Here is a 14,428-nt window from a genome sequence, read left to right on the forward strand (position 1 = left end):
ATTTTACTGCCCAATTACATCAATCTTTCTGAAACAAAAATGCCAGAGACCAAATCCACAACCTTCTGAATAAAGAATACACATATTTTGATGGAATGTGTGGGTTTTTGCAAAATAGACAATTAAGGAGCAAACCCTATTTTTACTTTTGCAGCTGAAGTGAAAGGACTGGTGTCAAAGTCCTCTACTAGCCCACTTAGAATCAATCATGAAGACGTGTTCAAGGAAGACAAAGTCTTGTAGCGCTGAGGGTCTGTTAAAAACCATTACGACTGCAGCATACAGTTTCGTGAGATGCAAGTATTATCCTCGGTGAATGTCCCATACAGACAAGGACCTGGGTGAAAGCTAGAACTTAGTCTGGGTTGCATTTGGCAGGGTCGAAGTTACAGTCACCAAAAAAACCCTCGCAAGTGAGATACCTGGACAAATGCTAAATTTGATTTCATTTGATTCAGATGTCATGTTCATTAAATTCAAATGTAGTTTTATTTTCTCTCCATCTGATTTGCTATTAACTGTTAGAAGTCTCTGGGACCTGCACCAAAGACATTTGAGGTCTTTATTGGACCCTGAAGCTATGCAGCTCTGCATTAGCTAGAGAGCATTCTCAACCAGAACCCTCGGGTTCTGCAAGAGGTCACTAGGGCTTCCCTGGGAGATCAAGATTTATTTTAAAAATTATTTCAAATCTGGGCAACTTCACATGAAAGAGGTAAGTTTCATTCTGTATTTTTAGTTTAAGAGCACTGTTAATGCATACATACAGGCCTGCCCATGAAATGAATGTAATTTTGTAACTTCTGGCCCATTTTTGAGCCTGAATGTGCAAGGGTTCCCCAAGGCCTGAAAAATATTTCAAGGGTTCCTCCAGGGTCACAAAGTTGAGAAAGGCTGCTCTAAACAATAGATTCAAAGAACAATGAATCGAACAGAAGCACAGATGTATATGACAGAAACAAATATCTAACTCAGCTACTTCTTCCTCTGTGAATTTTCTCTTTAGGAGGCCAAACAGCATTCAAGCTAACAATCGAAAGTCCAGGGAGTCAATTCACAAGGCACTGTTTATTGCTGAAGCCCAATGCAGATGTTATTCTCCACATGTGGAGGGAATACAGCAGGGCCACCTCTGCCAAGCATGCCCCCATCAGCTTTTTCCTGATGATGCAGGACCAGAACTATTAGCAGAGGTAAGCCAACTCTGCTCTCTCTGGATTTAGACAACACCTTCACTAAATCCCTCCAGGGACTTGCATTGGCATTTTTTTTGTTCATTTCAACATTTGTGGAGTGTGGAATTTAGATTAGCTTCTAACTCCGTGTTTGGGGGCAGAAAGACCCTTACAAACCACCACGTAAGTAGTAAATGCATATTGAAAAATGACTCAAGTAGTGATAAAAACCAAACTAAGAATAAATTAATAAATACCCCATGTCCTATGAAAGTGCTCTTTTCTATCAGATTCTCAGCATGGACCTTATAGAAATGAAAAGCCTGGCTTACATAAGACAGTTGGCTGAATCCACTTCCCCACTACCATGGAAGAAGGATTTTCCATCTAGTATTTCATCTGGACGGCTGTCATTCATAAAGGCAGTGGACATGGTGTTGTATGGAAGCAACGTAAGGCTCTCCGCAGTTCTAAGACAATGCAGATCCTGCTATAATTTTAAGACTCACCAATTTATTATGGCATAAACTTTCATAGATCGCACGGTGCTGCATCAGATGCAGAGTGCGTGTCCTGAGAGAGGAGGGTTATATATGCACAAATGTGTTGTTGGGAGAAAAGGAAGTAAAGATGGGGCACAGTGAACATTGCCTAGAGGTGACTCTCACAGCCTCCCAACTTTCAAGTTGGCATGTCCTTCTTCCCTCCCAACATCGGTTTTGTGCATATATAACACCCTTCTCCTACACTCTATTCTTCTGATTCACGGCCCAACTGCAACCAACTCTGGGCTTTGACTATTCATAGAAAAACAACCTGGATGCAATACAAGCAGCAGTGAAGTTAAGTTCCTCTGAAATGAACCACTGCAGGAATAGCATAGTTGACTGGAGAGACTCAAAAGCACCAGCAAATGTCACTGTCCCACCCAAATCGTGTCACTCTCCTGAACTAGTGGGTACAGTTCAATAAAGACACGTACGCTAATCTGCATTTTCTTTTTTATTTCAACACTATGATTCAAGAGCCTATAATGCTTTTCCCTTTGTACTTCTGCATGTAGCACTGCAATCATAACTTACAAAAAGTTTAATACACAAATGTACATGAAATTACAATACAAGGCTCTGTAAACATCTAGAATGTAACTTTTAGTCTTAAGTCATTATTGTCCCAAACTGTTAAATAGAAAACTTCAATTTGAACAATCTCCAAACTTCAAGGAATGACATTCATTCTATGTATCAAAAATAGAGTTTTCCAAGATTTGTTTGCATCCAAACGATTGTTTTCTCTTTTATTCTTTGGTTTATAATGGATGGCAATTCCATTTTCTAATGAAGCATTTATTAGAAGGAGTGCCAAATTGTGGTCAGACTTTGGTTAAACCAAAACGACTTTCCAACGGGCCGTATATAGCTTGCCGCCTTTGAGTTACAAAAGCCTCCACTCTTCTGCTCTGAAAGCTTCTATCTGAATGCTTTCTGTAATATTTTAAGAAATTGGACACCAGCATAGAAAGCGATTGTAAATTTGGAGGCAGGAGAGGCCAGCAACATAGATGCCAGTCACAGGCAGAAAATTGTAAATTGCATAGTCTAACGGAGATCATGTGCTTTCATCTCTATTACATTACACAAGATTAACAGTCTTACCTAAAGCATCACACAAGCCAAAAATATATATATATATATATTAAGACCCTTGTATTGAAGTTTTTACAAGGCAAAAACAACCATTATAGTACTCAACTTCTATAGTTCTGCTTTAAATAGGAAAGCATTTCTACATCTACAGGCATTGGGCATTTCAAGGCAACAGAAGGTTGAAAACAATCCACTAGTTTAGTGTTGCTCAACCGTGGCATCTTTAAGCTGTGTGGATTTCAGCTCCCAGAGTTCCCCAGCTAGTATTGCTGGCTGGGGAATTCTGGGAGTTGAAGTCCACACAGCTTAAAGATGCCACGGTTGAGGAGTACCACACTAGTCCCATTGCGGCAAACTCTCCATCTGCTTCAGCATCGACAAGAGGCTCCGGGGCTCGTCCTGCCGAAATGGGGAGAAGCGCTCATGCTGCAGTGCTAGGCGGATTGCTCACTTAGTGCATAGTCACTCGGGACTGTTTGGGTGCCTGTGTTTTAGGTACAATACAAACTCACACTGCTCGGGAGAACTTTAAGGGAGAAGAGGCGATGCCGCCAACCACCAAGGAGCGGAGCACCTCAGAGCACAAAAAACCCTGAAACTCACGTCTCCCTACAGTGACTGCAGGGAGACCCACTCTGGACAGGAGTATGGAGATAACCTTGAAAAAGGAATGCAAGAACGGTCAAGTGTCAGCTTAACCCTGGGAGGGAAGAGGGGGTGAGAAAGAAACGCAAAATAATTCCGCCTTGATTCTCTTGGGTAGGAGAGGGGACGGGGGGAGAGACTGTCAGGATTTCAAGATTATTATTATACTCTCCAACAATGAAGGAAGGTTCTTTGTGGAGTGTTTCCTAACCTGGCCTACCTTGGAGGCCTGAAACATTCTAAGGTTTGAAAACTGTAAAAAAGACCCTGGCAACAAGCACAGAGAAGACATTAAAAGTCTTAGGACTACTGAAAAAGCAATGAAGTGCTCTTGTGTGTAGGTAAAGGTAAAGGTTTCCCTTGACGTAAAGTCCAGTCGTGTCCGACTCTAGGGGGCGGTGCTCATCTCCGTTTCTAAGCCTTGGAGCCGGCGTTGTCATAGACACTTCTGGGTCATGTGGCCAGCATGACGACTCGGAACGCCGTTACCTGCCCGCTGAAGCGGTACCTATTGATCTACTCACATTTGCATGTTTTCGAACTGCTAGGTGAGCAGGAGCTGGGACGAGCAACGGCAGCTCACCCTGCCACGCAGATTCGAACCGCCGACCTTCCGATCGGCAGCTCAGCGGTTTAACCCGCAGCGCCACTGCGTCCGCTCTTGTGTGTAACTAGCCTTATTTTACTCTGTTTAAAACTACAGGTAGTCCTCAACTTACAACCATTCATTTAGCAACCGTTCAAAGTCACAACACTGAAAAAAGGGACTTTCGACAAGTCCTCACACTTACAACTGTCACAGAATCCCTGCGGTCACATGAACTACTTTGGGTGCTTGGCAAACTGGCATGTATTTACAACAGTTGCAGCATCCCAGGGTCACGATTGCCATTTGCGACCTTCCCAGCTGGCTTCCAACAAGCAAAATCAATGGGGAACTGCATGATTCACTTAACAATGTGATTTGCTTAATGACCACTGCAAAGATGTGAAATCGTGCGGTCACGTGATGCCTCACTTAATGACCGTACCACTTAACGATGGATTTTCCAGTCCCTATTCTGGTCGTAAATCAAGGACTGCCTGTAGTTGCATTCACTGAACAGAAGATAAATTTACTTCCAAAGTAAACCATAGCATGTGAGAGGACTGCCCTTTGGTTTCAAAAGTTCACACATGGCAATTTTAACTGCTGTAGGACAATTAAAAGGAGAATGTTAAGGATCTCTGAAATGAAGATAAAGGGATCTACCATGGTTGGGTGCTCAGGGAAGGGGATGCTGCGTTAATTTAGGAGTCATCCAAATGTGATGTCCACCTGATCCAACCCTCAAGACAGCAGCTAGTACAAGGAAATCTTCCTTGCTATCTGAAATGCTGATTATAATTTTTTTTTTAAAAAACCAAACTTGTTTCAGCCATCACCTTTGTATCTTAAAGAGTCAAAACTGTGTGATTAAAAAAAACAGGACAAACAGTTCCAATAAAGTTTTAATATAAAATATTTTAGTGCTCAAAGTAGGTGTCCCCTGAACTGCACAAACACATCTGTACCTGCTTTGTTTTACTTCATCGTGAGATGGTAAGGTTAGTCGCAGACTAAGCTGTAAATGTGGTCTGCAGATAATCACCGGTTAAGCGACCCCCTTAATAACTAAACTGTGGCTTAGAGTCGCCTTTATTCTTTTCACAAAAGGAGCGGAGACTGCCTAAAAGTCAGGATGCTTGCAGTAGCATTCCCAGGAAGACGGACACTTCGCCCCCTATCAGCCTGTTGCCAACAGCGTGACTTGATGCTATCAGTTAAGACTTAAGCAGCTGTAAAAAATCAGCTAAACAACAGAAAACAACACACCATCTTAAACCTTATGGTCCCCCAAAATCCTTTTGATTATTTTTTCATGTTTGCAGTCTCCTGTTCCATTTGCTTACCCAAACTTGATACATCTTGATTTTCATTTTCATTGTACGGAGGAATTAACTCTATTTAGTAGGACTTCTCATCTGCCGTGGTTGGATTTTGCATCCCTCATGTTTCAAATGAGAGGCAGAGGCCCCCCTATGAATCACACGGCAATGGGAAATATTAGTCTAACATGCACAGGCAGCCATAGACAGCTTCAGCCCCAGCGGTCACAATGGACACATGTCCCTGCTCAGTAAGCTGCCTTTGTCAGCAGCGTTAAATACATGTTTACAGTAAGAGGACCTGGTTACATTCCTTTTATGTTATACTAAGCTGATTTCTTAAGAGGATGAAACCCTGTGAACAGCAGGATCGTTACACCATTAAGAAAAGGTGTTAAGAAGCCAAAATAAATGCCAACATACATTTATTTTCAGACACACCTAACAGAAAAAAAAGAGTAGACGGAGTGAAGAGCTCTACCTGAGGAATTTCAAGACAGTGGGATAACTGTGACAGTTCAAACAAGCCCGATCAAAAGGACTGCATATGGAACATAGCCTTTTGACCTATCCCAAAATTGTAATTGCTTCATTAAAAAATGAGCGCATATATATATATATATATAAATAGTTCCAAACAAGTGCTTCTGTTAGAACAGGTCTGTGCTAGCAAAGGTACGAAGGTATAAAAGTCAGGTTTTGGAATGTCATTTCTATCCCAATATTTCCGTGATGGAATGGTCTCTTTGCAGCCTACCAAAATTTTTCAGTGTCTCAAGAACACAGATCTGTATTTGGCTTAGCTTCTTAAAGCTCCAAAGAAAATGATAATCATTATGTCAGACTTCCAAAGGCATTGGCTTCAGATGATAGATACTTCTGTGCCTCTGAAAGACATTATTATTATTATTATTATTTTAAAAAAAAACTCTTTTAAACCACATACGCTTAAAGGCTCTTCAAAAAGACCGTCCAAAAGGTATACAAATTTTTATTACAATCTTAGTATCTCTCCTAAAGAAAAGCAGCATACAAAGATGGTGTTTAAAAAAAAAAAAATTACCCACATTCAGTAACTGTGCATATTGAGAGCAAAACTACATTTCTCCATATGAATAAGCACTTAATATAAAAGAATTATGTTAAATGCACAAAACAAGCAAAGCTCATTGGTATTTTATTCAAGGTTAGAGCATCTTGGGTCACTTCTTGGTGTCCATTTTTATAAAGTAATTTTTACACCACCCTAAAAACCTATTCAAATTCAACCTGTTCCTGTTACAGCTCTCTCTCCCACTCTCCCAGAACAGCTCTGCAGGGATCCAGTGTTCAGGATCAGCAAGGCCACGTAGTCGGAAGCACAGTAAATCCAAAGAGGGATGGAGCATTATTCAGAGGAAAAGTGCAAGGCTTCCTGGTTCGCTCCAGGTTTCCGCGGGACGGCAGCTCCTGCTCCACGGGACGCCGAGATCTGTGGCATGTCTCTTCCAATAATTTCGGTCACTAGATCAGAAAAGGAGAGAAGGATCAATATATTTTTCTGCCTGCCATAAATATCCGTTTTTGACTAATGCATGTTTAGACTTCTGCAATACTTCCAAACAGGTTGAGACGTCTATTGCAATTCACTTTTCATGTGTCTGTCCTTGAAGATCATCCAGAAGCTTAAACTGATTCACCATGCGGCATGTACATTGAATAAATAAATTAAATGCAGCACTCCAGGGAGTGGTGGGCACATCTAGACCTGTCCATGCAGCACCTCTGTTTCTGGAGCTGCATCGGCTGCCAGTTGGCTTCTGGGTACAATTCCAGGGGGCAATTATCACCTTTAAAGCCCTGGGTGGCTCAGGGCCTAGTTATCTTCGACAACCTGCTCCAAAATGCTGATCCTGAAAGATCTGGCAGAGAGGTCTTCTCATCCCCTATGGAGTTCCATCATAAGGGACCTCATAATATGGCCTCCTCAGTGTGGCTCCTTTGACCCCATGCGTAAAGATTACCCCAATGAGCTTCCACAGAGAAGTAAAAACCTGGTTCTGGGAGGGCATTTGGAGGGTGGTAGGCTTGGGATCTGCCCCAGTTGGACTGCACCTTTATGGCTTATATTGTTTTCTTTTTGTTCCACTGTTTTTAACCCTTATTTTTGCTATATGCCACTCAGAGCCATTTGGAGAGGAGTGGCACAGAAATGTCAGTACTGTAATCCTAAGTAATTAATGCTAAGCCTTCTGAAAACATGCAACGGAAAACAGGACTGCTAAACTTGAAGATCTGTTTGTATCCCCCTCTTCAAAACATGCACAAATATAAACAGACACATGGACAGATTTTTAGGCAGACAAAGATTAACAGCACCAAGAAGTTGCCTTAACTAATAAAAAACAGAATAAAGTCGGCACAGGTGACAAATTCCCATGAGGAGAGGTTGGGTGCTAGAGTTCAGAAAACCTCATCTCTAACTGCTACCTTGCTTTTTCTCAAATGGTGGGGAAACCTATCAAATTTTTATTTAGTTATCTTAGAGAACAATGGGGAATAAAGCCCTAGGAAACAAAAAAGGCTTTGAAATGGTACTGAAGGGTGGATCTTCAAATCAAGAAGGAAGAGTCCCTGCAAAATATTTTAAAACATTTTGGTTATTGAGAAAATGCTGCAGCAGAGTCAGAAGAAGAAAACTCACCTGCTCACAAAACATGAAGAGTTAGGTAAAGTTTCCTTTTTCATTGTCATTCTTTAGAAACCTCAGTATATCCAAACTCATTTAGGGATATGAATAGAATTCAAGATCATTTACTGAGAAACAAGAAGCATAGCTGTTTCAAATTGGAGGAAGGAAATTTGTATGCTCAGCTCCCCCTTCTCCCCTCCTTTTCACAATACAATATAGTTGCTGAGAACAGCCATTTCCACAGAGCACTTGAGGCAGCCAAATTCAAGTTTTGCATTTGCTTTCTTTTTAAAAGCTTATCATCACTGCTCGTTTGCAAAATAAATCTGCAACTGAGCAATGGCTTGTCTCAAGAGGTGCCAATTCCCTCTCCAGCTGCAAGCCCGTATGTCACCAAGCGTTAGCCATCAGATGCAGAGGACCAACGGTGAGGCATTCTGGGAACCTCTCTCAAAATAGATATGGACAACACTCTGACGGGCTAAGCTATGCAACACATATGATTACGTCCCCCACCCCGGAGACTCTTCTGTATCTGCTTATTTGTCACTGATCCCAAACACTTGGCAACACCTAGGAGGAAGCCTTTGTTCTTCAGAAGACTTCAAAGGACTGAAAGCTTTATGATTTTAAAAGGGTCAAGTTTGTGTTTGCCAAGGTCAGGATTCAGTAGAAACCCTGTTTCTCATCTTACTCTTGTTATATATGGCCTTTCCTAAGTCCCCTGGTCTGCAAGCTAATTATTTTTAGTCTAGTTCAGTCCACCATTTCTTAAAACCTTTCTGAAAGTCATGCTAAACTTTCAGTTCAGATGCACAAAAATATCTCCATTCACACGTGAATCACTTTCTTTCAGACTCTTGGAGATGCTCAGCATGATGTCAGACCAGCAACTTTAACTGTAGATGTGCAGTTAATACTCACCTCCTACACCATTGTATGTACTATGAATAAGTCGTTATGAACATTTACAGGCACCAAAAATGGTGGGGAAAAGACCCGGCCTTCTCAACTGCAAGCCCCCTTTCTTTGGAACAGCATCTCTCCCCCCACGTTTGGACCCTCTTGGTTTTAAGGAAGACTGTTACCACACAGCTTTTCCAGACAGCTCTGGGTGCAAACGATTATGAGTAGTAATCCCTTCTTGTGATGGGTTTTGCTTTTTGTGATGTTCTGATTATTCCTTGAGCGCCAAGGTTATTGTAACCAGGGGCATCCATGGGGAGGGGCATGTCAGAAAAGTCAAGATAGCCACAATGATGCAATCAAAGCCCCACCCATTTTACATGCTGCAAGTAAATAAATCAATAAATCATATTCCTGGCCCAAACTCTTCTCCCCTCTAGCATATTCTCTGTGTGCTGAAAATCAGGATATTTAGGACTGGAACTTGCTTGGCGCCAGTATTTTCCATGAAATTAAGTACATAAATAGGTGTGGAGAGTGCTCCATATTGTAGCATATCTGTGTGGCAGTGAATTTTTCACTGTTTGCTCCTTTCTACTATTTGTTCAAATTCAACCAAGAGTTTGTGGATGGTGACCCAATTTAGGAGGAAGCATACAAGTTCCTAAGCACAATGTTCATGCCTTACGACTCTTTTTAAAAATGCAAGAAGTCCTTAAGAACGTCACCCCAAGGGAACTTGTATTACATTAAAGATCTCCCCAACACAAACTAGTATCTCTCAAAACTGAATTGTTTCAATCATGAGTGTAGGTCTTGTACGATGGTAATATTCAGCTTGCTTAAGTAACCCAGTTTGCATTCTACATTTCTTAGGTTGCAAACTGATTAAGGCCATGATCACAATCTGACATCAGCTTGTATATATCGTGTATATTTAGCACCTGTCATCTGACACTTTGGTGCTTAACATTCACCCAAATATGTATTTCTAATGCTGGTTTAATGAACACTGTAAAACAGAAATGGAGTATCAGCAGAGATCCGTGGTTCCATCACATTACAAGAATATACTCTTTGCATGTTATGTCTCTGTACAAATTAGCAGCTGCTTAGTGCTGTTAAATATTTGATAAGCCTCAGAAGCATGGTGGGATGGCATAAAACTCTCCCTCGCTCTCTCTCACACAAACACCTACAAACACACCATTTTTCTTCTGGATGTGACAGAATAAGATTATAACAAGCTTAAAGTTAATATAATACTAGGTCTAGTGCACTCTGAACATTCGAACTCCTTAACGTTGCAGAAGCTTAGACGATGGATATAAATGACTCAAGTGCTTATGGCCAGAAGCTAATAATCTGCTGTGTTTACCTGAAGTTTGAAGAAGGAACCTGTGTTTTTCAAATCTGAGGAACTAAAAGGAAAGCCTACTTTTTCTGCCTTCATTTAAATAAGAGCTTTTGCAATTGCAGGCCACTAAAGAAATGTTCGGAAAATCTAGGGACTATGCAATCAAACACCTGTCTCCCTACACGTTCTTCTCTTATAGCATAAAACTCATATTCTGTTGCAAATAGTATGATTATGGTTGTATTTTAAAAATACTTTTTAAACTATTTTTTTACCAAAAAGTTTAATCCAAAAATAAGTACTTATTTAGCACTTGAATTAATTGTCCCATGGCAACAACTCTTCATATAAACTTGCTGATCAAGAATGTTCATCAACAGAAACCTCTTGAGTACTAAAAACTTGGGCATAGTTTTATGCTCTGTTACTCGTGTCTGACCACAACAGATGCACGACACACAATATTGATATAAATATTAAAGAAAAATAGCTATTTTCTAGTCTCACAGTGATTTTAGCAATGCAATTATGTAAAATATGGGCATATGTTCAGACATACACAAAGCCCCTCCAACCGACTTATTTTTCTCAATTAACCAGAATTGACCAGAAATAAGTGTTGCGTACTAGGAAAGGGGAAGCAATTACTAAAAAACACAGGGCAGTGGTTCAGAACATAATGGTTGTCGAACATAAATTAGGAAATTTCATTCTGAGATATCTTTAATAATATTTTATGGGTCTTGTTTTGTTTACAGTAACATCATCAATTTTAGGAGTTCTGTACACTGAAATGTTGAGAAGGCAAGTAAAACAAGAATCTTGTTTATGTATATTTTGAGGACTCAGAACAGTAGACTACTTAATTACCTGCTGACCATTTGGAAACCATCGTAAGGCAGTAGCTTTAAGTGGAGCAGGTGGCAAATGACAATTGGAACGATCTGCTTTACCTTCTAAAGTAGGATCTTATTGGCAAGCTATACAAATCTGCCTTCAAACTGTAAGAAATTGAATTCCAATACCCCTGAGTCACACGGGCATGCACCTAGCATGCTGGAGATTGATCAGAAACAGCCTTTTTCTGGGTTGCAAGAATTAATGGGGAGCTGTAATTTAGAAATTAACCAAAAAGAAAAACTGCTACCTAGCAATACATACTGCCAAGAGTGTTTCAAGTGGCATGTCAAAGAAGTTAATGAATTCCCCTCTACTAACTGTAATGGTTGCCTATTCTAAAACACTCTCAGACTCATGAGCAGGAATTCAAAGATACCTGATTTATTAAAGAACAGTATGCAGGATCACAGAGAAAGCTGAGGATGATAAAAGCGCACCAAATGCAAACTAAAAAACCCTCGGTACAAACGAGATCCCTCCCCCCGTAGAATCTTCCCAGGCTCACAATCCCAGGTGCCCCTAATGGCCTCTGATGGTCTGCGGGAAAAGGCCTTGAGCAGAGGACATAACCCAAACACATTCCATTGTACTGATTTCACATACGGAGCTTGGTACAAGGTCTCACAGCAGCTCCCTCCCAAACAGAAACACGCGTCAGCGCCATGGCATGTGAAACGTTACGATGTACAGTGCACATTGAAACAGTGAACATGACACTAACATGTTGCTCTGGAGCATGCATTTCCAAATTGAACTGCTGGATCTCTTGGCAAGCAATAGCGCTCAACAAATGCTTGTCTACACAAAAACCAATCACGCTCAATATGCAAATATGGGAAGATGCAGGGTGGTGCTGGGCTAAAACCTGAAATGTCTTCCACCCAAGCAAGACGCAAACAAGTCTTTTGAGAAAAAATAAATATGCCCACGGAGCCCAGAATCATGAAGAAACACTAAGCTAACCTATTTGGTGGGATTTGCATGCTACGCTGCCCTCAAATTTATTCCGTTTACATACACTTGAGAACGAGGTGTTAATGTGTTCTTGGCAGAGCTTTGGTAACAGTGATGAGCTTTCAGGAGTTCCACTGTACATAACTGATCACATGATATATTCTTCTGGGATTAAGCGCCTTTGTTTGGGGTTTATGACACCTTGTTGATGTCTCCATCTGATACTGAAATTATTTTTTTCTCTTCACAACTCCTATCCCCGTGGAGCTACAACTGAACTCTGAAAGACTGCTGCTAATCTGAAGTTGGATAAATGTTACTCTATTATACAACACAACATTTACTGCAAGATATTCAACTAGATTAGTTTCAGGCAGGTTTTTTTCAACACTTTTGACATGTCTTCATACTTTTGACATGTCTTCATTGGTTTTAGTTTTCTCTTGCAGTAAGAATTTTTTTTTAAAAAAAAGTGTTATAAAATAAACCATGTGAAGATGAAGCCTTAAGTGCATTTTTAATGTCCACTTTCCCTGAAGGTGTACTGCAAACTCAAGGCCTTCTCACTCATGCACTCACTTCAGTCTTTATAAATTATGTACATTTTTAAATCCCAAAGAGAAACAGGGCTTATAAATAGTTCGTCCACTAGAAATGAACGAGCTATCTCAGGAAAATTTGAACTGTGACCTCTGCTACCAAACTGGAGAGCTTTTTATTTTAATGCTGGGGTGTATCTCACAAATCCAGAAAAACATGTTTGGCAAAAGCTTGGTAACTCTGACCTTGCAGGGGAGAAAGACAAACCAAGAGCTGTTCAGCTTGCTGCTAGCTTCTTGTCCCTAACCAATTAGGAGCAAGGAGAAAGCAAGGCTGTGGCCTTGGAGTCCAGGAGCTTGCTAATAAATATAGCAGGGAAGCTTAGATGGTACCGTGAATATATAGTAACACAACATGACTAAGTACCAGCAGATACAGAGTCTTATTTTGAGAAGAAAATACAATCAGATGGATATTGCTGAGGCTGGAGGAGAATCTCAGAACTGGGACATTTATCTAAAAAAGAAGTATGCATCATCCAATTCCCCCCCAAATACTACCTCCTTCCTTTCTGCTAAGTCTAACAGAAAAGAAGGGGAGAGTATATAAAAGAAATGTGTATATCTGCACAGAAATCTGACAAAAGAAATCTGGGAAAGATGGGAGGAAAACACCAAAAATGATGTAATTATAATCACATACAAGTCCAAAAAGACGGATGACCCTTTTTTGAAACAAATCACAAAGTTTTCATTTAACCAAGCCACAATAGCAATAGGGGGATTTTGACCAGTTTATTATCTAAACAGAGACTATCAAGAAGCCATACTACAACTGTGTTACCGAGCAGAAGCTGGATTAAATGACCTCTGACATTTCTTCTCATTCCCAACACATCACAGTAAGACACAATGAATTAAAAAGCCCCCTCCTTGGGGGTAGATGGGTGGTGATAAAATTTGATAAATACATACATAAAATTTGCCTTGCCGTGTGATAATGAACCCCAGACTATGGTTTCTAAGCCATGACTTATGACTATGACATGATGCAGAAGGCTTGCCAATGGTTAAACGTATGACGTGTTTGTAAACTGAAGTGGATACAGCATTTTAACTAGCTTTAGGATGAGATGTTCCCTGGGGAATTGTTTCCCTGGGGAAGTAATCAGGCAATAGCATAATTAAGAAGCTCTCCAGCTGCTCCAGGTAATCACCAGAAGATCACTGAAGGCACTGGGTCACCAGTTCCCAAAGAAGGAACAACTGCAGCTCTGGAGTGAAAAGGAGAAATGCGATTCAACATATGCACAAGTGCACACAGAGCACCTGTCAAAAACACCTTAAACCAGAGTTTCTCAACCTTGGCAACTTTAAGATGTGTAGACTTCAACTCCCAGAATTCCCCAGCCAGCAAGGTTGAGAAACACTGCCTTAAACCAAATGCAACTGTTCCCAGGATCGCATGACAGCTACAGAGGGCAGCCAAACGAGCCGAGGAAAAGTCACAGCTACTTCAAGGAAGTGCAAAGATGTGCTAAATATGCCCCTGCACATACTCCAAGCCACATTTCTTCCTTTGAATCCAAAGTACAGCACAGCCCTACTGTTTTCTTTAACTTTAAAGAAAGGCTAGATATAGAACTTTTCAAGCTTTTAGAGGAACACGGTGGTTGAACAAGGCAGCCCCACTCTTACTTTTTCTGACTGCCACATATTCAGCTTAG

The 14,428-nt window shown here is 40.8% G+C and overlaps 1 protein-coding gene across 1 annotated transcript in view; it reads right to left on the bottom strand.

Annotated features, from left to right (window-relative positions):
• Nucleotides 1-2,164: 2,164 nt before the first annotated feature.
• Nucleotides 2,165-14,428, bottom strand: part of NFATC3 (nuclear factor of activated T cells 3) — a 57,599-nt gene continuing 45,335 nt past the window's right edge. Inside the window, exon 10 of the mRNA XM_063312804.1 lies at nucleotides 2,165-6,877. Coding sequence (XP_063168874.1) covers nucleotides 6,762-6,877 — 116 coding nt within the window. The 3' untranslated portion in view covers nucleotides 2,165-6,761. The remainder of the gene's footprint in view (nucleotides 6,878-14,428) is intronic.

The sequence above is a fragment of the Candoia aspera genome, chromosome 11, assembly GCF_035149785.1.
Source record: "Candoia aspera isolate rCanAsp1 chromosome 11, rCanAsp1.hap2, whole genome shotgun sequence".
NCBI lineage: Eukaryota > Metazoa > Chordata > Lepidosauria > Squamata > Boidae > Candoia > Candoia aspera.